This window comes from Mus caroli, unplaced genomic scaffold (genome assembly GCF_978045245.1).
Source record: "Mus caroli unplaced genomic scaffold, Mus_caroli_1 scaffold_3, whole genome shotgun sequence".
Classification (NCBI taxonomy): domain Eukaryota; kingdom Metazoa; phylum Chordata; class Mammalia; order Rodentia; family Muridae; genus Mus; species Mus caroli.
In genome coordinates, this window is record NW_028227258.1 from 51,218,268 (window position 1) to 51,243,876 (window position 25,609).

The 25,609-nt window shown below is 44.3% G+C and overlaps 1 protein-coding gene across 1 annotated transcript in view; it reads right to left on the reverse strand.

The window, feature by feature from the left end:
* The window catches only part of Aknad1 (AKNA domain containing 1), a 37,752-nt gene extending 14,538 nt beyond the window's left edge, over nt 1–23,214 (reverse strand). Inside the window, exons 1-6 of the mRNA XM_021158604.2 lie at nt 23,137–23,214; nt 14,802–15,916; nt 11,319–11,358; nt 10,955–11,100; nt 10,504–10,566; nt 2,240–2,367 (exon numbers count right to left, since the gene is read on the reverse strand). Coding sequence (XP_021014263.1) covers nt 2,240–2,367; nt 10,504–10,566; nt 10,955–11,100; nt 11,319–11,358; nt 14,802–15,794 — 1,370 coding nt within the window. The 5' untranslated portion in view covers nt 15,795–15,916; nt 23,137–23,214. The remainder of the gene's footprint in view (nt 1–2,239; nt 2,368–10,503; nt 10,567–10,954; nt 11,101–11,318; nt 11,359–14,801; nt 15,917–23,136) is intronic.
* Between the last annotated feature and the right edge of the window lie 2,395 nt (nt 23,215–25,609).

A 25,609-nucleotide genomic window follows, 5' to 3' on the forward strand; every position in this document is an offset into this window, starting at 1 on the left:
TCTCGTACCAAGAATTATCACTTGAAAATGTTTTTCTCTCACCTAACGTGTGTGTGGGTGGGGGAGTCATGTTGCTTAGTATCTTTTCTAGAACCAAAGGAGGTGAATACTTCGCTTATGGTCATATTTTGGTTTTCTTTCCTACTTACAACTTTTTAGTTCACATCCTATTTGTTCATTCAATTTTTTTTGAAGGGCCTCAGTGTTGTTATTTTTTTCTTTGGTGGAGACAGCTACAGTGTTTGATTTCCCACTGTGTTTCCCGATGCTTCTCATACAGCCTTCTCTGTGACTCTGGACTCCAGCTCTAATGGTAAATACAACTAACACAGAGACTGTCACAAAGTCAGTCACAGAGGGCAAAGTTGCTGACCCTTTACCGCATGACTCATGAGCACGTGCTCTTGACCCCAGTTGTGCTTTCTTTGTCAGAGCGCTGAACGGAATAAAGATTTCCACACCAGCATTACACACGGTTCCAATGTTCTTAACTATCTGCCTTTTAAAACAATATCAGTAACTGAGGTTTCGATGTTACGAATGTAGGAACCGGGTTGGTGTCCAAGAGAAAGTGTGAATAGCCAATAAACAAATGGACACTGGTGAACTTCACAAACAGTCAAAAAATGAACAGGGAGATGCCAGGTTTTATGTGCCAGCTTGGCAAAGGTTGGGAGGAAAAGACAATTGGATGGACTGAGGTAGGAAAGCAGGCATTCCTGTGTAGGGGTGAGTCCTGCACACTGGAGCTACTTACTTCATGAGAAGGTACTGTGTGTACCTTCCCTACAACACTAAGATGTGATTCTAAGATATATATTTTAAAGCTGGGTAGCCCAAAAGGAGCAAGCCAGTAAGCAGCATTCCTCCATGGTCTCTGCATCTGCTCCTGCCCTGACTTCCCTCAATGATGGACTGCATGCAGCCTGTGAAGTAAAACCAACCCTCCTCTTCTCCCGTTGCTTCTGACCATGGGGTCTTTATCACAGCAATAGACACCCAACCATGATACAAATCCAGGAATTCTCAATTCATTCACAAGGATATAACCCCTAGACCTTTGCTACTCAAATGGTCATCCCCAGGTGGGAACCAGCAACAGTTGGTACCACCTAGGAGCTTGCTGTAACTGCAAAGGCATGGGCTCACACCAGACCTACTGCATCAATGCCCACATTTCAATAAGATCAGGTACAGAGAACTTGGGAAGCCCTGGTCTAGGTCCTCTCCAGGACCTGCAAATCCTCTCCAGAACTGAAAGGGTGGGAAACAGCTATAGCAGCAGCACTACCTCTAACACCAGGTTGTGCACCAGGCCTGTGGCAGAGGTAGGGCTCGGTGGTGAACTGAATTTAGAATGCAGAGACAGACCCTGGAGATCAATGCCTAGCAAAAACAAAACAAAACCTAAAGAAGTGGCAGAAGGGAGGAAGGAAGGGAGGGAAGGAGAGAGGCAGGCAGGCAGGAGAAGAGGATGGAAAGGGAGAAAGAGGACTGTGAAGGAAGGAAGAGGGAAAGGAAAATAAATGAGCTAGGTGATCTTGACCGTCTTAATGTCCGCTGTTGTATGCCTCAAAGGGTTTTGGGATTTGAGGGTTGAGCACTGGGGTCGAACCTGGGTCTCCTGTGTGCTAACTCTGCTCCACTCCTAAACCACATCCCGAGTCTTCTCCAGTTGTTAACAGTCTTGAATCAGGTGCTCATGAAATTGCCCTGGCTGCTCCAAAACTCACACTGCAAACTGGGCAGACCTTGGATTTGGGACCCATCTGCTTCGGCCCCCGGAGTAGCAGGCATGCACCACAGGCCTGGCAACAGGAAGCTTCCAGGTGATACTCTCAGGACCACAGCAGCCCGATGGCCATTTGACCAGTTCAACCCTGGGCAGCTACAGCCATACTTGGCCTATTTTGGTAAATAACTGGGCTTGTTTGTTTGTTTGCTTGCTTTTCATTAGAAGAAAGGACAGTGTATGTTAACAATTCTAAATTTCCTTCTCCAGCTGGGGGAAGTCCCATGGGAATTTAATTCCATGCTCCTCAGCCTGTGGAAGGAGCCACCTTTGAGACACCACTGTGTGAGTGCCCTGCAGCTACTAGACCTTTGTCATTCTTTGCTGTGTGGGACTCTTGCCCTCTGCCTCTGGGCTGTGTGGCCAGATGGAGGCAATTCCCCACCCTGACCCCAGCCTATGTTAGGCTTGACACCAAGTGGTGGGAGGCATTGGGAGAGGACTCACATCTTCAGGGCCAGTTCACTGAGCTCCTTAGAGGTGGCCTCCTGTGGCCCTCCCCTCGGCAGCCCTGTCACCTCACTTCCTCGGGAGCCCCAGGGCCCTGGAAGACAGCCAGCATGTGCCTTGTTCATCTGCGGAAACAAACAGAAGGACCCATTAGGCCATGGAAAATGACTCAACGAAGTTTGAATCTAAACACTCCAAGGTACTTTTACTCCCTGTCCCTTGCCTAGACGCCTCACCTAGCTGGGGTCTCACTCACCTCAAGACTTCGTTTAAATGCCCTGGCCACCATTTGTCCCTTAGGATGCTGGCCTCCCACGCTTAGTTTTGGTCACATCCCATTACTAAATAGGCATGGCAAGCTAACACCCAAGAGCTGTGCTTTCTCGGGTCCCTGCCCTGTTTTAAGTACCTTTCCTACATTAACTCATTTAAATGTGCTAATAACCTTGCTGGGCAGGCATGATTATCCCCATTTTCCAGAGGAAGAAACTGAGGCTTAGAAAGGTTGCGTAACCGTCCCAAGATCACAAAGCAGATAAACGATGGGACGAATATCTGAACTGAGGTGGTTTGGCTTCAGAGTCATGCAGAAGTATATTATTACCCTTGACGCCCTTTATCATTCTGCAATCATTCTGATCCCGTTCGCCAAGTATAACGCTTCCTCACAGAGGCATACACATCTTCATGACAGGTGATTTTCCGTACTATCCTACATCCGTAGAAAAGCGCCTAACATTTACCAATAATTGCTATAAGAATGGATAAATCAATTACTTCACGTATAGTGTTATCCCTAGACTCGCTCTCGGGGCTACACATTGGATTTGTGGGTATCATCACTTCATAACAGTTGCTGAGAACCTACCAAAGTTACAAAGGCAAATCCAGGCTTGTTAGGCAATGGCTGGGCCTACTCAGGCTCCCTCCCACTGCCCTAAAGCTAACTGAGTTCAGGCCCAGTGGGACATCATGCTGAGAACCTGAAGCCAAGTTCAAGTTCAGGCCCAGTAGGGTACCATGCCCACAGAGTGGGCACCTTGGACAGCACTGAGATATGAGCTTCTGATATGCAGAACCCACTTCATGTCTGGTATTTAGGATACAAGCCAAACTCTGGCTAAGATTCTACAAAGGATGGAACAAGGAATCCTGCTTGGTACTGGGGGCACAGAGAAGGCCACCCTTTGAAGCTGGGCTTTGAATAAGAGAGACTTTGCCAGGAAGCAGGTCCCTGAAGGAAGCAGGCATACTTTGATGCAGGATTTATGTTTACATGACATCTTGGCTCTAGCCCATAAAAGCCTCACTTGGATGTTGAATCTCTGCTTCAGGCCGGGTCTTCAATATTGTAGGAAACTAAAGAGTCAACTGAAGGCAATTATTTGCATGACTCAGTTTCTCAGAATGTTAATTGAATCTGAATCGTGCTGACAATCGAGGCTAGAAAAACAAAAGGCTCAGTTGGGTGTGGCAGCTCATGTCTGCAATCCCTGCACTCTGCAAGTGTGAGGATAGCCTTGTCTTTGTGGTAAGTTCTAGGATAGCCTGGACTACACAGTAAGACCCTGTCATTAAAAAAAAAAAAAAAAAAACAAATTAAACACAAGGGAGGATGCTCAGCTTATAAAGGGCATGCGGTGTAAAACCTAAAAACCAAAATGCATAGAGATCTACTGGTGTTTGATTCTCAAGCTTGCATGTACAGGAAATGCAAAGAACTGGGAGGCAGAGTACAGAAATGGACTCAGGAAAGCATCAGTTTACTGAGCTTGCCATTTTGTATTTAAAAGAGGGAGTATAGGAGTTGGAGAAATGGCTCAGTGGCTAAGAGCACTAACTAGCTGCTCTCACAGAGGCACTAACTAAGAGCACTAACGAGCTGCTCTCACAGAGGAACTAGCTAAGAGCACTAACGAGCTGCTCTCACAGAGGAACTAGCTAAGAGCACTAACAAGCTGCTCTCACAGGGGAACTGAGTTTGGTTTGATTCCCAGCATCCACATAACATGGCTCATCTTAACTCCAGCTCCAAGGAGATGCTCCACCTCTGACCTCCCAGGGTACCTGCACCCAAGTATGCATGTGTACTTCACATGTCCACATAATTAAAAATAACGTTTTAAAGAGGGAGAATAAAGGTTAGAGAGAGAGAGAGAGAGAGAGAGAGAGAGAGAGAGAGAGAGAGAGAGAACCGCTTTCCCACGAGGGATCCACGAGAGTTTTGTCACTTATCCTGCGGAGCCAGCTCTTCGGTGGTTTGTCATTTTGAACTGCAGCATTGGATCCTAAGCTAATAAAGTGTTCCAAAAATTAACACTTGAAATAGCTTCCAATCATGAAAAGCTGGCTCCATTTTAAACTATATGACTCATGAGGCTTTGGCAAGCCAAGAAGGATTAAAACAGAATCCAGCATGTCCATGAGTTGAGAGTCTACATGTGCGTAAACAGCCTTTCTCCTAGTGCCATGTTAGGCTGTGGGCTGCTATATTACCTCATCTGAGGCTGAAGAGGATGGGAATGCTCCAACTTTCAGGATGACTGCTGAGCCTCTCGGAAGAGGGGGTGTCTAGTGCACTTCGTGCATCAGCTTTCCCTTTAATGTCTTGAAGCAGCAACTTGTCACCCTCCACCTCTCGGAGTAGACATAAACAAGCAGTTGTCTTCTGGCCTGTATAGTCAGCCTTCCAAGCAGGGACAACAGCTCATCGATAGGACCCGGGCCATGCTGTTGATGGCAGGAAGGAAACGGCACATCTGCGCTGAGTAGCAGCCTGTTTAGAGTTGCATCTCAGTGCTCCAGACGCTAGTCCTCAGTTGCTGCTTCCAGCATCCTTGCTCTACCCTGGCATGATAAACCTAGTGCTTCTCTAGCTGATGATGTCAAGGTCCCTTGTGTTTGCTTCACCATCATCATCATCACCATCCTCTATGTGTGTGTTTCTGTGACTGTGCTAGTGTGCCACTGCACTTGTGTAGAGGTCAAAAGACAACTTGTTGGGGGCTGATTCCTTCTATCTGCAGGTTCCAGGATATAAACTTAGGTCATTAGGCTAGTTGAGCCATCTGGCTAGCTGCTAAGGAAGATATTCGCTCCTCCTGAGTCCAACGCTAAATCTTTCTGCTGAGTTGTTGAAAGGGACCCCAGTTTTGCATTAAAGATCAAACCCAAGTGAGCCTCAGTGGAAGTGGCTTCTCAGTGAGCCGCATCCCCAGCCCCAACTCTTACCATTCTAAAAGCTGGGATTCTGAGGAAATAATTGCTATGTAAACTTTATAGGAGGGTAAATAAAAATCTACAAATAATCTAGTTAATGAGTCTTTTTATTAACATCTGTACATATTTATATAAGTTTATATGTTATCCAACACTCATCTAAATAACTTTGGATTAAATAGGAAATAGACAATGGGAGTCAGAGCTGACAAGATGGTAAAAGTACCAACAGATAAAAGTACTTGCCATGCAAGCCTAACGACTTGAGTCACCACGTGAAAAGCTAGATGCATGTGGGGTGCACAGCTGTAATCCCAAAACACCTGCATCAAGATGGGAGCATCATCCACAACCTTCAACCAAGTAGCCTGGCACAGACACAGCCTCACCCAAGGAGGAGGAGCCAGCCAACACCCAAAAGTTGTCCTCTGTCCTCCACGTGCATGCCATGACACTCATGTATGCACATTCACACATAGTCACAGGGCCACACACACACACACACGCACATAAATAATTTTTAAAAAATGGAGCCGGGCAGTGATAGCGCACGTCTTTAATCCTAGCACTTAGGAGGCAGAGGCAGGTAGATTTCTGAGTTTGAGGCCAGCCTGGTCTACAGGGTGAGTTCCAGGACAACCAGGGCTACACAGAGAAACCCTGTCTCAAGAAAAAAAAAAAAAGGAAAACAGAGAAAAGAGACCATAACTTCAAAGACAGTTGAACTTGAGAGCTAGAGACAGTTCAGGGGTAGAGTGCTTGCCTACGAAATTAGTCACTTTTCTGGGGCTGGGATAACAAACCCTGACCACGGTGACTTACAGAAGGAATGGGTTTTGGGCTTACAGTTTCATGGGGATAGCAGCAAACGTTGCAGCCAGAGCATCAACAACAACAAAAAGGGAACCTGGGATAACACAAGTCTTAAAACTCTCAAAGCCTGCCCCCAGTGACACCCTTCCTCCAGCAAGGCCACACCTCCTAAATCTCCCCAGAGAAACGGAGGCGCCATCTGGGGACCAAGTGCTCCAATACATGAACCTATGGAAGACAGTCTCCTTCCAGCCACCACACTTAGCCTACACGCGGCCCTGGATGCAAGCCCCAGCAGGAACAATATTGAGCAGAGAGCAGCCCCCAGGTAGTGTAAAGTTGGGGGCTCAAGGACATACCTGGACAATAGATCATAACTGAAGGGAAAAAGGACATGGAGATATAGGAAATACATTCAGGGGGAAGTTTATGTTTCTATACAACGGAAGACAAGATTGTATTCTGGAAATACCAGGGAAAGGGATTTATGCAGGTAGACGCATGTCTTGACTCCAGATTCTTCTGTTAATATGTAAAAAATGCAAACACATCGTATTTATTCTGATGAGAAAGACACATCAGATCCAAAAATTATTTTTTGCATATTAATTTGTGTGTATGTATGTGTGTTATGTGTGTTGCTAGAGCTTTGTGAATGCTAGGTTACTAGGCACACTGTCGCTGAGATACATGCTGGTTTTCACATGTATTTATATGTTTCTTTACCTAAAATGGAGCCTCATGTAGCCCAGGCTGGCCTGGAATTCACAGAATAGCAGAGGATGACCTTTTGTCTCTGTTTCCCCAAATGCAGGGTGATAGGTATGTGCAACTGTATCTGATTTTGATTTTGAGACAGGATCTTACGTAGCCCAGCCTGACCTTGAACTCACTATGTAGCTAAAGCTGGCTTTGAACTCCAGATCCCCTTGTCTCTGTCTCTCGAGTGCTGAGGTTGCAGGTGTGCAATACCGCCTCTGGCTTCAAAGGTAATACAGTTTCAATGAAGGCGCATCTGCTGAAGAAGCAAGGGATTACTCAACAAATTTGCCTATTTCTGTCCCTGCCGAGAGACACCACCCACATTAGCCACTGGGTGGATCCTCATGAAGAGTCTGTGCTCTGCAAGACCCTCAAGTGTCACAGGGTGACACTCCTTGCCCTGTTAGCTCACGTGAGACTGGACGCTCGTCTTGAGCTCTCGGCCCTTGTTTGTCCTGATGTGGCTTCAAATAAGGGTGGGGAAAGACTCAGTCCCTCCCTTAGCCCAGAGAGAGAGCTTCTCCCGTATATGGGATATAATTGCAGTTTGAACGCTTTTGATTTATATTCATACCAGACACAGTGTGGTTGTAGCTAGGATATAAATAAACATTGTATAACTTTGGTCTCAATGTGGACGGAGGCCTGTCTTGAAATTGGCTGCCAAAATGAATGATTCCTTGGAAAACAAATATACTTACTCTCTTATAGAGAGAAAAAAGGCCTCCGGAGGGAAAGCCAACACTAAACGAATTGCTGTTGGCTAATTGCGCAATGTTGACCTCAGGTAGACAGCTTTCATTTATTTTTCTAAAAACTGAAATGAGGCCTCAGGGAAAAATAACTCAGGATGCTGTTTCCAAACATGAGTCATTAAAATATTTTGGCACCAAAATTTCCTGTTAAAATGCTGTGAGTGGAAAGAGCTGGACTTGACACATATTAAGCCTACTCAATGGATTCTTTTAATTTGTACCGGGAAATTAATGAAAATAAGCCTGGTCTGGAGGTCTGGGATGGATTTTAAAATGATTTGGAGTGAAGAGAGAAGAGAATGATCCCATTAAAATGGAAAGTTTGGGTGGTAGTGGTGGCGCACACCTTTGATCCCAGCACTTGGGAGGCAGAGGCAGGCGGATTTCTGAGTTCGAGGCCAGCCTGGTCTACAAAGTGAGTTCCAGCACAGCCAGGGATATACAGAGAAACCCTGTCTAAAAAAGAGGCAAATATAAAATGGAGAGTTCACTGTGAGGGTTAATTCAAGTATCTGCCTCGACAACGGAGGCCATTGTTTAACTTGAAGCATTAGTAGTTTTCCTTGTCAGGATCTATGGGTCCCTCAACAGGAATCTAAGCCATCTACTGAATGGCTATCACATTTACATCATGTAGAGTTGAAAACCTGTTAGGTCAAACTATCTTAAGTCAGTACTATCTGTGCCCACTCAATACATTGTAGCTGCTGTTACTGCAAATTCCTGTTAATATAGAAATGACTAGTCATTGTGCCATATACCTTTTATCCCAGCACTTTGGAGGCTGAGGCAGAGGGATCCCTGTGAGTTCAAAGTCAGCCCTTGTCTTTGGCTGACCTGGTGAATGTTTTCCATTTTCTCTCTATTGCCACCCTCTGTTTTTCTCTGCAGGAGGCTGGCCCTGGCTCCACTGCATGATCGGGAGCCTTCTACTCTGGCTTCAGTTGTTTCTCATCAATAGAAGATAGCAGCAGGAGAGAGGAGTTGGGGAGAGTCCTTGACCCTTCCCACTTATTACCCTGAGACCGTTTGGCTGGGGGCATCTCACCCACACCAGAACTTCAGCCTACAACTCTGCCAAAATGTCATTTCCAACCCAAACACTGCCCAAGATCAGGATATCGCTATGACTTCCTGCTGCTAGATCTTCTCATTTGCCTGTCCTCAAGGGGACCTCAAACTAAATGTCCTAAGCCAGCCTTGAGGCCTGGCCTCTTCCTGCTTTCCCTACCCTTTCTGAACTGGATCCTCCACTTTGGTTTCTGATTTCAGTTATCCAAACCAGGACTCTGTAACTACCCACACCTCCTCCTTTGCTTGACTTCATTCCTTTAAATCTATCACCCCCTGCCACAGACGCTACTGGAGTGGATGTGGCAAGCCCCCTCTCCATCCTTCAGACCCTTATAACTTGCCCAGTGTTGACTTCCTATTAGTCCTAGCCTACAGTCTCACCCCCATGGCGCTTGCTATCCCTTGGCTTCAATTCCTGTTGCTCCACCATCACACTCAGGATGAAATCCAAGCTCCTTCCATGACATGGTCCTTGCCTGGTGCTCTGGTCTCCATGTGCACTCTGAGCCCTGTGCCCGGTGCTCTGGTCTCCATGTGCCTGCTGGGTTCTCACACTTGTCATACATAGCCTTTGTGCTGTTGCCCACGCTGGTCCTTTTTCTGGAAGATTCTTGTTCCCTATCCTGCCAAGCTCACTGTTTCTCAAGCTGTACTACTCAAGTGAGCAGGCATTCTCAGGACCATCCAAAGTCTCCCCCTCAGTGGCAAAGGATGAACTCCTGCTAGGCTGTGCATCTGCTTGCCAATCTGTTCCTAGTAGAATAAAAGACACTTGGGAAGGAGGTCTTTCTTGGAATCTCTGGTGCCCGGGACAGGCATTCAAAAGTGCTTGCTAAGTGTTTTCTGAATGAATAGAGCAGCTAGCTAATCAATGTGGTGAGCAAATGAAGGATGGATTGGTTTATAATACGATGAGTGAATAACTAATCACTGGGTTCTGTCCTGGGTTTGGCCCATAGTGTGGGGTTTCTGCAGCACAGTTTGCCCTGAATCTTGCTCAAATCTTCATTAGGTCTTCTGGCTGTTGCCAGTGCAGACCCCATGGCCTAAACTCCATCTTCTCCATCTTCAGCTCATTTGTTCTGCCCAGTTTCAACTTTTTCCCCCTTGCTCCATCTCCATTTCTTATGACAGCAAAGCTGTTCTGGTGTCAACATGAATTAGTCATTCAATCGACTGTGATAACAAGCCAGGGTGTGAACGTGTGGCAAAGGTGAATGCACTGAGCCACAAAGCCATGCACTGAGCTTCCTCGTTAAGCATCTCCGGAGTCTTGTGTCTCGAGTTGTCAGATACCAGGGACTTTTACAGTTGAAATCTACCAGGGCCCATCTGATGTGGACAGATTCACCACTTACGAGGATTTTATGTTCTTCTCTGGAACATTCCATGGTCTGGGGTTTATTATACAGTAACTGGTGAGGTAAGAAATATCTTCCTTGGGGAAAAAAGAAGGATAAATACATCTAGAAACAGAATTCTAAACCATATAACTCCAGAAACTGAGATGGTTTTAATTCTCCTTCTCCATTTCCTTGCCTACCACTGTGCAGACTATTCATGGCTATGGAAAGCCTCTCTACATTTACCCACTGGAATTTCCAAATAAAGATTTAAAAACCAGATTAAATTCATTACCAGTCTTTTGTCTTGCAAATGGCAGAGAGAGTCCTGTTTTATTCTTTTGGAAAATTCTTGTACCTGCAGTTTTAAAAAAAAATGCAACATTTCATTCACAGCACGGCCTCTCCTGTGTGGCGTTGGTTGTCTCTAATGCTACTGATAAACTTGAAATGTGTGTGGAGCTGGTGAGATGGCTCAGTGAGCAAAGACGCTTTCAGTTAGCTTGGCAACCAGAGCTTGATTCCCTAGACACCCACAGAATGGGAAGAGGACCAGGTCCTTCAAGTTGTCCTCTGACTCTCTCTGTCTCTCTCTCTCTCTGTCTGTCTGTCTCTCTGTCTGTCTGTCTGTCTGTCTGTCTCTCTCTCTCTCTCTGTCTCTTTCTCTCTGTCTCTCTCTCTCTCTCCCCCCCCTCCCTCCCTCCCTTTCTCCCCCATCTCTCTCATACATTCTTAATAAGGATTACCTTATTCTTCAGTTGGTCAGTCTGTTCTTTCAGTTTCTGGCACATCTGTTTTCCATGGGAGATCTTTTGAAATATGTAAGAATTTGAGAAAGGATCTTTTTGAGGTGTTGGTGTCAAATTCAAGCAACATTTCTCAGGTTCAAGCCCTATGCAGAAAAAAGAAAAGAAGAAAGAAAAAAAGAAGAAAAGAAAAGAAAAGAAAAAAAAGGCCAAGTTTGGCTAACATTCATTTCTTCTTACCACTGTTTTACTAAATGTTACAAATAAGAGTCTGTGCCAATCAGCAACATTTGTTTTGTTTTGTTTTTTTCTTAAAGTTTTTTTCAAAATTCTTCTCTGAGTAAAAATAGTTTTAAGATACTACCTGTGAGAGGTTCTTGGCAGGTGTGTGTGGCAGGCTGCACCTGCAAAATTAAAGAGTAAGGAAGCCTAGTCAGCGACAGTATCATTCAGAATGCCTTCTGTCCTGGTCATTGAGGAGGCAGCACAGTGCTTTGGTCCAGGCTGTGATTGCCATGTTGAAGATGAATGTCACTGTGACACTGTGAGTGGCTAACACAGGAAATTGTTCATCACTATAAGCCTCAAATTTCTTAGTGGTAAGGGTGTGTGTGGGTGGATGATAGAGAATGTACCGTATAGAGCTGCTATCAGGGCTATTGGAGTAGATATTCAGCTGATATTATGATTGCCCTTGAGGTTAGATGTATAATACTCCAACACGTCTCTTAGACATAGGCTTCATGAGAGCAAGAGCCATTGTCAACCTTAGCACAGCTCAACAGAGCTCTTGTTGATGGTGCTCTAGTTAATGCAGACATGGCAGCCAGACTTACTGAATAATACACTATGCATTAAATGCTAAATGTGTTGACACAGTGGTGGTTCCTACTGCTGCAGGCTAACTGCACAGGGTTAAACTCCTGAGTCTTGCTACTCCCAACTTATGGAGCTGAAAAACATATACCCACCAGAGAGACAACTGACTGTGCTCAAAGTCGACTCTAACCAGGATAAACACCTCCAGTACAGGACAATAAGAAACCTATTGGATCCAGTTCTCCAATTTAAGCTGATAGGACTGGGGATGGGGTGGGGTGGGGTGAGGTGGGGACCAGAACCCTGACTAAAGCTTCTTGATAAGTTCAAGCATTGCTGGGGAGACATGAGTGGACACCTGTTTTGCTCCCACAAAACCATGGGCTACCAGGAACTGGTAGAACATTCTGCATGAATGTTCTCTTATAAGAAGAAAGTGAACCCCCAAGACTTTCCAGTACCATAGGAATGTAGATTTCTCTAAGACAGAAAACAGCCCAGTCAGGCCAAGTGAACTGCTGGTCTGCGGTGTGCTGGGTAGCATTGGGTATCTGCTCAAATCTTCAGTTTGTTCAGTTGAACTGGAAGGATGTTGTAGATGAAGATAGAAATAGAAACACTCAAAATAGTGCTATTACACCCAGTATGACTGTCACACAAGGCTTAAGAGAAAGACCATTCAGTAACAAAGAATTAAACTTTTTCCTGTATTTTTTTAAGATGAATTTATGGAACTATTGAACCTTAAATAATTAATGAGATCCTGAACCCCAATAGGAAGAGAAGTTAGGTGGAGATGAGAAGACAGGGACACAGAAGGGAGAAGTAGCATAGATTAGCCATGAAAAGGTGCCATCCTAAATGGGCACTCACATACTGTTTGAATTGTGGTATCCAGAGATTAGCTTTATTTCGTTTGGCATGGATAACTGAGGGAATGATTGATGTGGGTCACAAGGCCAGGCTCTGGGAGGTAGCAATGGAAAGAGTGAAGATAAGGTTCGTCAGAATTTACAGATCTGGCAGAAGAAACAGGTATCCCTAGGCTATTATGACTCAAATGAGGCGGAGATGAACTGAAAATAGAACTCCTATACAAACCTGGATATTCAGCCCCAAATCTCCAAGTCAGCGGCACATTAATGTTTAGTGCAATGTTGTTCACAATAGCTAAGTTGTGGAACTTGCCTAGGTGTTTGTGATGGTTTGAATGGCCCCGTGGGTACACAGGGAATGGCACTATTGGGAGGTGAGGCCTTGTTGGAGGTGTGGCCTTGCTGGAGGTGTGGCCTTGCTGGAGGTGTGGCCTTGTTGGAGGTATGGCCTTGTTGGAGGAAGTGAGCCTCATTCTCTTCCTGCTGCCTGCAAATGAAGATGTAGGACTCTCCTCCTCCATAGCCATGACTGCTTGCCTGCTACCATGCTTCCCACCATGATGATAATGGACTGAACCTCTGAACTGTAAGCCAGCACCAATTAAATGTTGACCTTTATAAGAGTTTCTGTGGTCATGGTGTCTCTTCACAGCAATGGAAACCCTAACTAAGACAGTGTCCAACAACACAAATGAATAAAGAAAACACGGATTACATGCATAATGGACTTTTTGGTCATGAAGGAGGATTGAGTTATGTCACTTGCAGGATGGATATAGCTAGAGATAATCACATGAAGCAAACTCAGCCTCAGAAAAACAAATATCACCTGTTTTCTCTCATTGGTGGATTCCAGATTTTATACAAATATGTAAGGTCATATGAATGTAGATCACAGGAAGTGGAAGTGGGGTGATCTAGAGAAAAGAGGGACTCATGGGAAGGGAAAGTGGGGAGAAAGAAGTTATAGGGCATTGTGGGGGTGGGCAAAGATGGTGATGATGGTGATGAAGTAGCAGCAGGTAAGTGGGAGCTTTGAGCTGCAGGATTTGAGGACTTTTGTGGCCTTTGGGAGAGTTAAAGGAAGCTGTAAATGAAGATTCTCTGGTAGATCCCATTAGGCTGGCGCATGCCTGTAATCCCAATTTTGGGAAGATAAGTTGGGAAGATCAGAGGTTCAAAGCCAACCTGGGCTACACGAGATTTACAAAAGCAATCAAAGCACGGGTGTTCCCTGTGAAGGAGGAATCTGGAGAACTTGGGGTTGAGAAGAGTCACGCACTTGAAGAAGACTTTCAGGGAGGGACTGAGTTTAGAAGTCTAGATGAGGGCTGAGAGATGGCTCAATGGTCAAGAGCACCAGCTGCTCTTCCAGAGGACCTGGGTTCGGGTCTCAGCACCCACATCATGGCTCACAATCATCTGTAACTCTAGTCCCAGAGGGCCTAATGCCTTCTGCAAGCACTAGATATGCATGTGGTACACATGCATACGGGAAGCAAACACCTCTCCACATAGAGTAAAATAATAAAAGCTAGCATTAAAAAGAGAGCAGATGGAGGTGGTAGAGAAAATAGTGGAGGAAATGGGGAGGAACTAAAAGAGAAAATGGGGTGAATTTTATTCTATGTGTGTATGGAACTCTCAATAAAAATAAATAAAATTTTTAAAAACTCTAGATGAAGTTAAGAAATATATTGGAGGCTGGACATGGTGGCAAATCCCTTTAATCCTAGCACTTGAGAGGCAGAGGCAGGAGAATCACTGTGGGTTCAAGGCCAGCCTGGTTGTACATTTTGAGTTCCAGGTCAGCCTGGACTACATAAAGGATCTCTGTCTCAAAAAACAAAAACAAAAACCAAACCACCACCACCAGAAACCAAAACCAACAACAACTTAGGATAATAAAAAAAAAAAACAAAAAGAAAGGATAATGGGAGAATTTTGAGAGCTTTGGGGTTGTATCTTCCTCTGTTTTTCTGAATCTAGTCTCTGATTCTTCATGAGGTCATCGCTAAGCTTCCGAGTGGTTGGTTCACTTGCGCAGGATAACCCAGGGGCCTAAACCTCAGAGCTACACCGAAGCTCTAGCTACAAGCCCACCCTGGGATGACTACCCTGGGTTAGCATTGACAGGGACCATTCTTGCTTACCTGTATTTGTTGCAAAGGTTCAGGAAATTTCCATTTCTGCTCCTGTTGTTTTTCAACACGATTTGACACAGACGTGGTTCCTAAATTATCTTGCACAACGGTTGATTTACTAGTCAACCTAGGAGAATGGCCGCCTTCGTTAGCTATGGTAAGTGGTTTGTTAGTTATAGTATTCCTAGACAGTTTCCCTTTGGGAGAAACCTTAGGAAAATCTGGAAACTGGTAGTGCACTTGAGCCTGGCTGTATCTGAGCCAGTCGCCTGAATTTGCTTTGTCGGGCAGCTGTCTCTGGGGTGTCTGCCTCAGGCAGCTTTTATATTTATCACCTGGACCTTTAGTCCTGGTTAGAAAGCTTGGATCTTCCTGATGGGTGCTCTTCCCAGCAGCCACTGCTTCTTCTAAGGGAGAGGCGTTTTCTCCTTCTGTGCCAGGGGAGCAACAGGGCTTGCTGCTATTTGCTGAACTATTTTGTGGACTGGGCTGGCCAGTGAATTCTGGGGTTTGTTCTTTGAAGTAATATTTTTTTGCATAACATGAAATGATATTTGTAAGAGTATCTGAGTCTTCAAGACTCTCAGCAGTCAAGGTCTCTGGGAGAGCTTCATAGCCAGCGCCTGGACCCCTGAAGAATTGCTCTCCGGAGAGATGATGGAGTAAAATATCTGAGACATGGGACTTTGAGGTATCTTCTTTATCAGCTGGAACAGGAGAAGCCAGGGCGCATTGCTTATCTTTATCATGCCTGTTGCTGACATGTTCAGTCATCTTATCCCAAGTTGCCAGCAGAGCTGTGTCCTGGCGCACCTCACAGTTAGAAGCCACTTCCTGAGGGTCTTCTCCTGCCAGAACAACTTCTGCTGAGACAGGAGAGGTGTCATTTGATATGGTAAAGTTGTAAGAAGTGCACATCTTCATCTGGGAGAAGTCCCCATCATAAGGCAGGTCCTCCTGTTGCTTATAAGTCATATCTTCTGAAAAGTCGGTTTCGTCCATGATGGTGTGGGCTGATGTCTGTGGTCCTCTGCTGCCCGGTCTTGGTGTTCTTAAAGCTCAAAATGTGTTGTCTGGTTTTCATTGCATTTCATTCATTAAATGGCTGCACTGTGTGTTCTATGCTGTAAGAAAAGAAAACAGCTTCATTAGTAAATATACCAGAATCTTGTAGGAAGCTAGGCTTAATCTGGCTTCTTCGGAGGAACAGAAACAGATGTTTTTCATTTAGATTCGATTGCAAGCCTGAACACAGAAACCTCAGCCAAAGAATAACTCATCCTAAATATTACTGAGAAAGAGAATGATGGAAACGTTATAATTTTTATCCATTAATTTCTGAGGAGGTGTGGTCTGTCCTTAATGGCCATATCTTGATCTCCCACAAGAGAGAGCCATACAGTTTGGCGTTGTTCTCATCACTTCTCGGCTGTTTTAGTGAAGATCAAATGTGGAGTTTTTTTCTTACACATCTCCCTGGCGTCCCTGAGTCACGTGATGCTGGAGGAAAGCTCAGCTCAGACATGGCCATGCATCAGAGCCAGACATCCCCATTCTGTTGCCTTTTGTAAATTGGTATTTTATTTTCTAATTGGCACATCATAATTGTAGATATTTGTGGCACACAATATGGTGTTTTGATATATGTATATAAAATAATGGAATTAAAAAAAAATAAGTTCTCACTGTGTAATTCTGACTGACGTGGAACTCACTATGTTAAATAGGTTGGTCTCGAACTTAGAGATCTGCCTGCTTCTGCCTCCAGAATGGCATGATTAAAGGTGTTTTGCCCCCACACTGGGCCTAAGAGTAGCTTATTTATCACCTCAAACATGGATTTTTTTTTGTAGTAAAATATTAAAAATCTTCTTAGCTATTTTGAAATATTTATCATTGTTAAGTACCTAATTCTGCAACAGAATATCAGTAACATCAGGATGTATTCTTCCTAGTCTAACTTTCTAGCCATTGACCGGGTCCTCCCTGTCCCTGTAACAATTCTGCTAACTATAGTTTTGTGTTTTGCTCTTTGCTTCAGTAGGATCAGTGTGTGTGTGTGTGTGTGTGTGTGTGTGTGCGTGCGTGTCTACGATTGCATGAGTATGTCTGTGTGTAGGTATGCTTGTACCCATATTCATGGACATAGGCACATAAAGGCCAAAGGTAAACATTGGGTGTCTTCCCTACTCTCAATCTTGCTTTCTGAGACAGGGTCGCTCACTGAACCTGGTACTTACAATTTGACTAGACAGGCTGGCCAGTAAGCCCCAAGGAGCCTCCTGTGTCTGTCTCCTTAGCAGTGGCACTACAGGCACACTAGAACACATCGGTCCTTTTACATGTGTGTTGGGGATTGAAGTCAAGTTCTCAATACCATGCATCAAGAGACTGAGCCATCTCCCGGTCTCAGATTAGCCTTTCTGGGTTGTACATATGAATGAGATCAAGTACCTGTCTTTCGGTGCCTGGCTTATTTCACCTCTCCTATATCTCAGTGTTCCTTCCCCTATGCTATCTCCTAGTGTTTTCTTTCTTTTCTTTTTTTTCTTTCTTCTTTCTTTCTTTCTTTCTTTCTTTCTTTCTTTCTTTCTTTCTTTCTTTCTTTCTTTCTTATGGAAGCTTCCATTATTTTATTATTCCCCCTTTTTTTTATTAGATATTTTCTTAATTTACATTTCAAATGTTATCCCCTTTCCTGGTTTCCCCTCTGAAAACCTCCTAGCCCCTCCCCCCCCTCCCCTCTCCTGCTCACCAACCCACCCACTCCCGCTTCCTGGCCCTGACATTCCTCTACACTGGGGCATAGAGCCTTCACAGGACCAAAGGCCTCTCTTCCCATTGATGACCGACTAGGCCATCCTCTGCTATATATGCAGCTGGAGCCATGGGTCCCTTCATGTGTACTCTTTGGTTGGTGGTTTAGTCCCTGGGAGCTCTGAGGGTACTGTTGGTTCATATTGTTCCCGTGGGTCTGTAGACCCCTTCAGCTCCCTGGGTACTTTCTCTAGTTCTTCCCTTGGGGATCCTATGCTCAGTCCAATGGTTGGCTGAGAGCATCTACCTCTGTATTTGTCAGGCACTGGTAGAGCCTCTGAGGAGACAGCTATATCAGGTTTCTGTCAGCAAGCACTTGTTGGCATCCACAATAGTGTTTGAGTTTGGTGACTGTATATGGGATGGATCCCCAGGTGGGGCAGTCTCTGGATGGCCTTTTTGTCAGTCTCTGCTCCACACTTTGTCTCTATAACTCCTCCCATGGGTATTTTGTTCCCCCTTGTAAGAAGGACCAAAGTATCCACACTTTGGACTTCCTTCTTAAGCTTCATGTGGTCTGTTAATTGTATCTTGGATAATCAGAGCTTCTGGACTAATATCCACTTAATAGTGAGTTCATACCATGTGTGCTCTTTTGTGACTGGGTTACCTCACTCAGAATGATATTTTATAGTTCCATCCATTTGCCTAAGAATTTCGTAAATTCATTGTTTTTTTTTTTGTTTGTTTGTTTGTTTTTTTGTTTTTTTTGTTTGTTTGTTTTTCGAGACAGGGTTTCTCTGTGTAGCCCTGGCTGTCCTGGAACTCACTTTGTAGACCAGGCTGGCCTCGAACTCGGAAATCCGCCTGCCTCTGCCTCCCGAGTGCTGGGATTAAAGGCGTGCGCCACCACGCCCGGCTAAATTCATTGTTTTTAATAGATGCATAGTACTCCATTGTGTAATTTACCACATTTTCTGTATCCATTCCTCTGTTGAGGGACATCTGGGTTCTTTCCAGCTTCTGGCTATTATAAATAAGGCTGCTATGAACATAATGGAGCATGTGTCCTTATTACAAGTTGGAGCATCTTCTGGGTATATGCCCAGGAATGGTATATCTGGGATCTCAGGTAGTACTATGTCCAGTTTTCTGAGGAACTGCCAAGCTGATTTCCAGAGTGGTTGTACCAGCTTGCAACCTCACCAGCAAAGGAGGAGTGTTCCTCTTTCTCCACATCCTCACCAGCATCTGCTGTCACCTGAGTTTTTGATCTTAGCCATTCTGACTGGTGTGAGGTAGAATCTCAGGGTTGTTTTGATTTGCATTTCCCTGATGACCGTAGATATCTTTTAAATCCATTTGGTCCAAAACTTGTGTTAGTTTGCCTGTGTCTCTGTTTAGTTTCTGTTTCCCTGATCTGTCCATTGCTGAGGATGAGGTGTTGAAGTCCACTGCAATTATTGTGTGAGGTGCAATGTGTGCTTTTAGTTTTAGTAAAGTTTCTTTTATGAATGTAGATGCCCTTGCAATTGGAACAAAGATTTTTACAATTGAGAGTTGTTCTTGGTAGATTTTTCCTTTGATGAGTATGAAGTGTCCTTCCTTATCTTTTTTGATGACTTTTGGTTGAAAGTCAATTTTTTCTGATATTAGAATGGCTACTCCTGCTTGTTTCTTGGGACCATTTGCTTGGAAATTTTTTTCTAGCCCTTTGAGATAGTGTTTGTCTTTGATACTGAGGTGAGTTTCCTGTATGCAGCAAAATGCTGGGTCCTGTTTATGTATCCAGTCTGTTAGTCTATGTCTTTTTATTGGGGAATTGAGTCCATTGATGTTAAGAGATATTAAGGAATAGTGATTGTTGCTCCCTGTTATTACTGATGTTATTCTTATGTTTATGTGGCTATCTTTTGGGTTTGTTGGAAGATTATTACTTTCTTACTTTTTCTAGAGTGTAGTTTCCCTCCTTGTGTTGGTGTTTTCCATCTGTTATCCTTTGTTGGGCTGGATTTGTGGAAAGATATTGTGTAAATTTGGTTTTGTCATGGAATATCTTGGTTTCTCTGTCTGTGGTAATTGAGAGGTTTGCTGGTATGAGTCTGGGTTGGCATTTGTGTTCTCTTAGTGTCTGTATGAGATCTACCCAGGATCTTCTAGCTTTCATAGGATTTTCTTCTCTGGTGAAGAAGTCTGGCGTAATTCTGATAGGTCTGCCTTTATATGTTACTTGACATTTTTCCCTTACTGCTTTTAATATTCTTTCTTTGTTTAGTGCATTTGGTGTTTTGATTATTATGTGACAGGAAGAATTTCTTTTCTGGTTCAATCTATTTGGAGTTCTGTAGACTTCTTGTATGTTCGTGGGCATCTCTTTCTTTAGGTTAGGGAAGTTTTCTTCTATAATTTTGTTGAAGATATTTACTGATCCTTTTAAGTTGGGAATCATTACTCTCTTCTATACCTATTATCCTTAGGTTTTGTTTTCTCATTGTGTTCTGGATTTCCTGGGTGTTTTGGGTTAGGAGCTTTTTGCTTTTTACATTTTCTTTGACTGTTGTGTCAATGTTTTCTATGGTATATTCTGCACCTGTGATTCTCTCTTCTATCTCTTGTATTCTGTTGTTGATGCTTGCATCTATGACTCCTGGTCTCTTTCCTGGTTTTCTATCTCCAGTGTTGTCTCCCTTTGTGATTTCTTTATTGTTTCTATTTCTACTTTTAGATCCTGGATGGTTTTGTTCAGTTCCTTTACCTGTTTGGTTGTGTTTTCCTGTAATTCTTTAAGGGATTTTTTGTGTTTCCTCTTTAAGGTGTTCTACCTGTTTACCTGTGTTCTCTTGTATTTCTTTAAGAAAGTTATTTATGTCCTTAAGTTCCTCTATCACCATCATGAGATGTGATTTTAAATCAGAGTCTTGCTTTTCTGGTGTGTTGGGGTAACCAGGGCTCACTGTGGTGAGAAGTAGTCTTGGTTTCTGTTGCTTATGTTCTTGTGCTTGCCTTTCACCTGGTTGTCTTTGAGGTTAACTGGTTTTGCTGTCTCTGACTTTGGCTTATCCCTCCTGCAAGCCTGTGTGTCAGTACTCCTGGGGGACCAGTTCTCTCTTGGAGGAATTTGGGTATGGAGAGCTGTGGTACAGGGTCAGCTCTGTGCTTGCAGGTGTGTCGGCACTCCTGGGAGACCAGCTCTCTCCTGGCGGTATGTATGTATGTAGCTCTGTGGCACAGGATCAGCTCTGGGCGCAGACAGAGACTGGAAGACTCCTCTCCCAGGCAGCCCCTCTGTTCCTGTGTCCTGAGGGTTCCAGGGGGTTCCTCTGAGCACCAGTGGTGATCCTACCTGCACTCACAGGCCTTTCCACACTCCTGGGAGACTTACTCCCTCTGGCGTTATTTGGATATAGAGCCCTAAAACCTCCTCTTATGTTTCTTAAAGAGCATAGAAGAGTGCTTCTCAACCTGTGGATGGCCACCCCCTGGGGATTGTATATCAAATATTTACCTTATGATTAATAACAGTAGCAAAATTACAGATATGAATTAGCTAGCAACAAAAATAATTTTATGGTTCAGGGTCACCACAACATGGAAAACCGTATTAAAGGGTCACAGCATGAGAAAGGTTAAAAACCACTACCATAGAAAGATTGACAGAAATATAGCCAGAGGAGGTCTTTTGAATATCAGGCTGTAGCCAAGCATCCCTCTTCTCCTAGGACCCAGGAAGGAAGTCTGACAGTGAGACTTTGCCTCAGTAAGTCCCTAGTAGCTGCCTCAGCCCAGAGGACATGGTGGTGGCAGCCAAGTGTCTTGGGAATATTTCTGAAAGTGGTCAGGGCACAGCTGATTGCCACTGGGCTCACATTCTTTTAAGAGAATCCACAGCATCCATTTAGAAGACACTCTTCTTGTTGGTGAACAGCACCTTAGAAGTAATAAAAGCATCCCAGATTTTAGGTACAATGACCAGGGTTATTGGTCCCTAAGAACATCAGCCAGGATCTAAACTCTACTAATTCAGGGTGACCATAACCACTGGCTGGCCCTGCCCATCTGGTGATGGGGTTAGGAGAACAGGTCTTTGAGATCCTTCCTCATCCAAATTTTTATGTCTACGAACTTGGGATTTATTAGTTAACCTCAAAGGCTAAAATAACATGTTTGACAAAGAAAAAAATGAGAAAAGCTCCCTCAAGGAAAGAGGAACACGAACTTAGGGCATCTGGAAAACATCAAACAAAGCCCTCGTTCATAGTCACATGCCAGTGTTACAGAGGCCAGGCTTTAAAAAATGAAAACTGTCCTGGAGAGAGGAGCAAGAGAAAATTGCCACAGGATTGCTTTAAGCCATTTAGAGAGACAAAGGCTTACTACAGAGTGGGGAAGGCGTGTCTCTGTGAGCAGAGTTCTGGGTTATTCACACCCAAGTTGAAGGAGTGGGAAGAAAACTTTCCCTGGAGAGACAAAGACACAGTGGGAACTCTGGAGTCCACACTGGGTTTGGTTCCTATACCTCAGTTCATTAACTGTATGGCATCTATAGCCAGTCCTCCCCTTCCTCCTCCTCTACCTTTTCTGCTGTTATTCTATGATAAGAAATCACTATATCCAGCAGGCCTCAAACTCTTGGGCTGAAGTTGTCCTTCTGCTTCAGCTTCCTGAGTAACTGAGCCTACAGGCATGTGTCTCTGCATGTTTTTTATCTAACTTTTATGAGTCTGATTCTCTTTTGAACAAGTAGGCACGAGAGTGCCAGCTCACTGGTTTCTAGATGATGGCAGGACATGAGGCATGTGAGGCATGTGGCACGGAGTGAGAGTGCAGCCAGCACATGTTTAAAAATAAAATATCACCAGGTGTGGGGGGTGCACACCTTTAATCCCGGCAGGGGCAGGGGCAGGGGCAGGGGCAGGGGCAGGGGCAGGGGCAGGGGCAGGGGCAGGGGCAGAAAGGCAGAGAGATGGAGGAGAGGTGGAGAGGCAGAGAGACAGAGGCAGGCACATCTCTGTGAGGCCAGATTGGTCTATATAGTGAGTTCTAGGCCAGCCAGGGATACATAGACAGATAGATAGATAGATAGATAGATAGATAGATAGATAGATAGATAAGATAGACAGGTAGATGATAGATGACAAATAAGAAAAAGGATGATGAGATGGCTCAGTAAATAAAGGTGCTTGCCACTAAGCCCCTTCAGAACCACATGAAGGAGAGAAAAAAAAAAACTCCTGAAAGTTGTCCTCTGACCACCACATACATGATATGGTACAACACAGCCACAGTATCACACACACACACACACACACACACACATACACACACACACTTACTTTTGTCTTAAGCAAAGAGAAGACCTCACAAAAATAAGCCCAAGGAATTCTCTCATTACACACAGGAAGAGAGAGAGAAAGAGAGAGAGAGAGAGAGAGAGAGAGAGAGAGAGAGAGAGAGAGAGAGAGAGAGAGAGAGAAATTAGCCTCAAAACTATTACTGTTTCCCCATCCATGTATACATCCAAACATGGCGAGGCCTTTTTCTAGAAAAAAAAAAAAAGTCACCCTACACCCTTTGCTGTAGCCCTTACAGGTGGCAGGAAAGGACCGGAACATCTTCCTGATAACACTCAGTTCAGTCTTGGAATCTGAAGGTGTCTTCTGAGAGATTCTGATCAGAACTCAACAGAACTTTTGCTGCCACAGCTGTCCCTGCAGCTGACCAGAGCATTGTGTGCTCAGCTGCAGCTCATAGTCACTCTGCAGAACAGAGGGGCCCCAGGGCCCAGTCAGCCCTGAGCAGAGGGGCACAAATGCCCACTATGCCAACAGCCCTTCCCTGTGTGGTTGACAACATCATGAAATCTGAATAGGATGCTAACGTACTGGCCTAAGCCCACAATGTTGCCTGTGGAAGAGATGAAGCAGGAGTAATTGGATTCTGAGGAATCAATTAAAGAGCTATTCAGTTTGGGAGGAGGGAGCACCTGGTGTAGGGGCAAATTCTCCTGTCTCTTCATTAGAGTTTTTATTATCATCTCACCTTACAGCTCTGAGGTCTCACTGGATCCCTGAGGGAAGGCAGGGCAGGAACCTGGAGGCAGGAATTGAAACAGAGGCCATGGAGGAACACTGCCTACTGACTTTCTCCTCAGGCTTGTTCAGCGCCTTTTTTTTTCCACCCAGGACCACCAGGCCTTGGGTGGCACTGCCTGTAGTGATCTAAACTCTCACATCATTCATCAAGAAAATACACCACAGGCCAAGCTGGTGGAGGCCTTTTTAAACTGAGGTCCTCTTCCAAAATGACTCCAGTTTGTGTTGAGTGGGCATAAAATTAGAGCGCTCAATTGACACCTTGTTAGCTTGACACACAAAAGCATCAATTTTAAAACATAACCTTTCCTTGTCCCAAGATGTCATGCCAACCAATAGCACAATATAAAATACATTCCATCTTCTTGATTTTCATGTGTATTATGAATTGTATGTTGGGTATTCCGAGCTTCTGGGCTAATATCCACTTATCAGTGAGTGCATACCATGTGTGTTCTTTTGTGATTGTGTTACCTCACGCAGGATGATATTCTCTAGATCCATCCATTGGCCTAAGAATTTCATAAATTCATTGTTTTTAATAGTACACCACTCTGTAAATGTACCACATTTTCTGTATCCATTCCTCTGTTGAGGAACATCTAGGTTCTTTCCAGCTTCTGGCTATTATAAATAGGGCTGCTATGAACATAGTGGAGCATGTGTCCTTTTTACCGGTTGGAGCATCTTCTGGATATATGCCCAGGAGAGGTATTGCTGGATCCTCTAGTAGTACTATGTCCAATTTTCTGAGGAACTGCCAAGCTGATTTCCAGAGTGGTTGTACAAGCTTGCAATCCCACCAACAATGGAGAAGTGTTCCTCTTTCTCCACATCCTCACCACATCCTCATCTGCTGTCACCTGAGTTTTTGATCTTAGCCATTCTGACTGGTGTGAGGAGGAGTCTCAGGGTTGTTTTGATTTGCATTTCCCTGAAGACTAAGGATGTTGAGCATTTTTTTAGGTGCTTCTCAGCCATTCGGTATTCCTCAGTGGAGAATTCTTTTTTTTAGCTCTGTACCCCATTTTTAAATAGGGTTACTTGGTTCTCTGGAGTCTAACTTCTTGAGTGCTTTGTATATATTGGATATTAGCCCTCTATTGGATTTAGGATTGGTAAAGATCTTTTCCCAGTCTGTTGGTTGCCTTTTTGGCAGTGTCCTTTGCCTTACAGAAGCTTTGTAATTTTATGAGGTCCCATTTGTCCATTTTTGATCTTACAGTACAAGCCATTGGTGTTCTGTTCAGGAATTCAAGAAGAAGGAAGACCAAAGCGTGGATACTTTGGTCCTTCTTAGAAGTGGGAACAAAATACCCATGGGAAGAGTTACAGCAACAAAGTGTGAAGCAGAGACTGAAGGAATGATCATCCAGAGACTGCCCCACCTCGGGATCCATCCCATATACAGTCACCAAACCCAGACACTATTGTGGATGCCAATAAGTGCTTGCTGACAGGAGCCTGATATAGCTGTCTCCTGAGAGGTTCTGCCAGTGCCTAACAAATACAGAAGTGGATGCTCACAGCCATCCATTGGACAGAGCACAGGGTCCTCAATAAAGGAGCAAGAGAAAGTACCCAAGGAGCTGGAGGGGTTTGCAGCTCCATAGGAGGAACAACAATATGAACTAACCAGTACCCCCAGAGCTCCCTGGGACTAAACCATCAAAAAAAAAAAAAAAAAAAAAAAAAACCATGGTGGGACTCATGGCCGCATATTTAGCAGAGGATGGCCTAGTCGGTCATCAATGGGAGGAGAGGCCCTTGGTTGGTGAGCAGGGGAAGGGGGAAGAGATAGGGGGTTTTCAGAGGGGAAACCAGGAAAGGAGATAATATTTGAAATGTAAATAAGAAAAATATCAAATAAAAAATAATACGTTCCAAACTTTAAATATCCCATGGTTATTAAACATGCAAACACTTTAGAAGTTCAATATTTTAAAACATCCCAAGTATCAAAGTTCA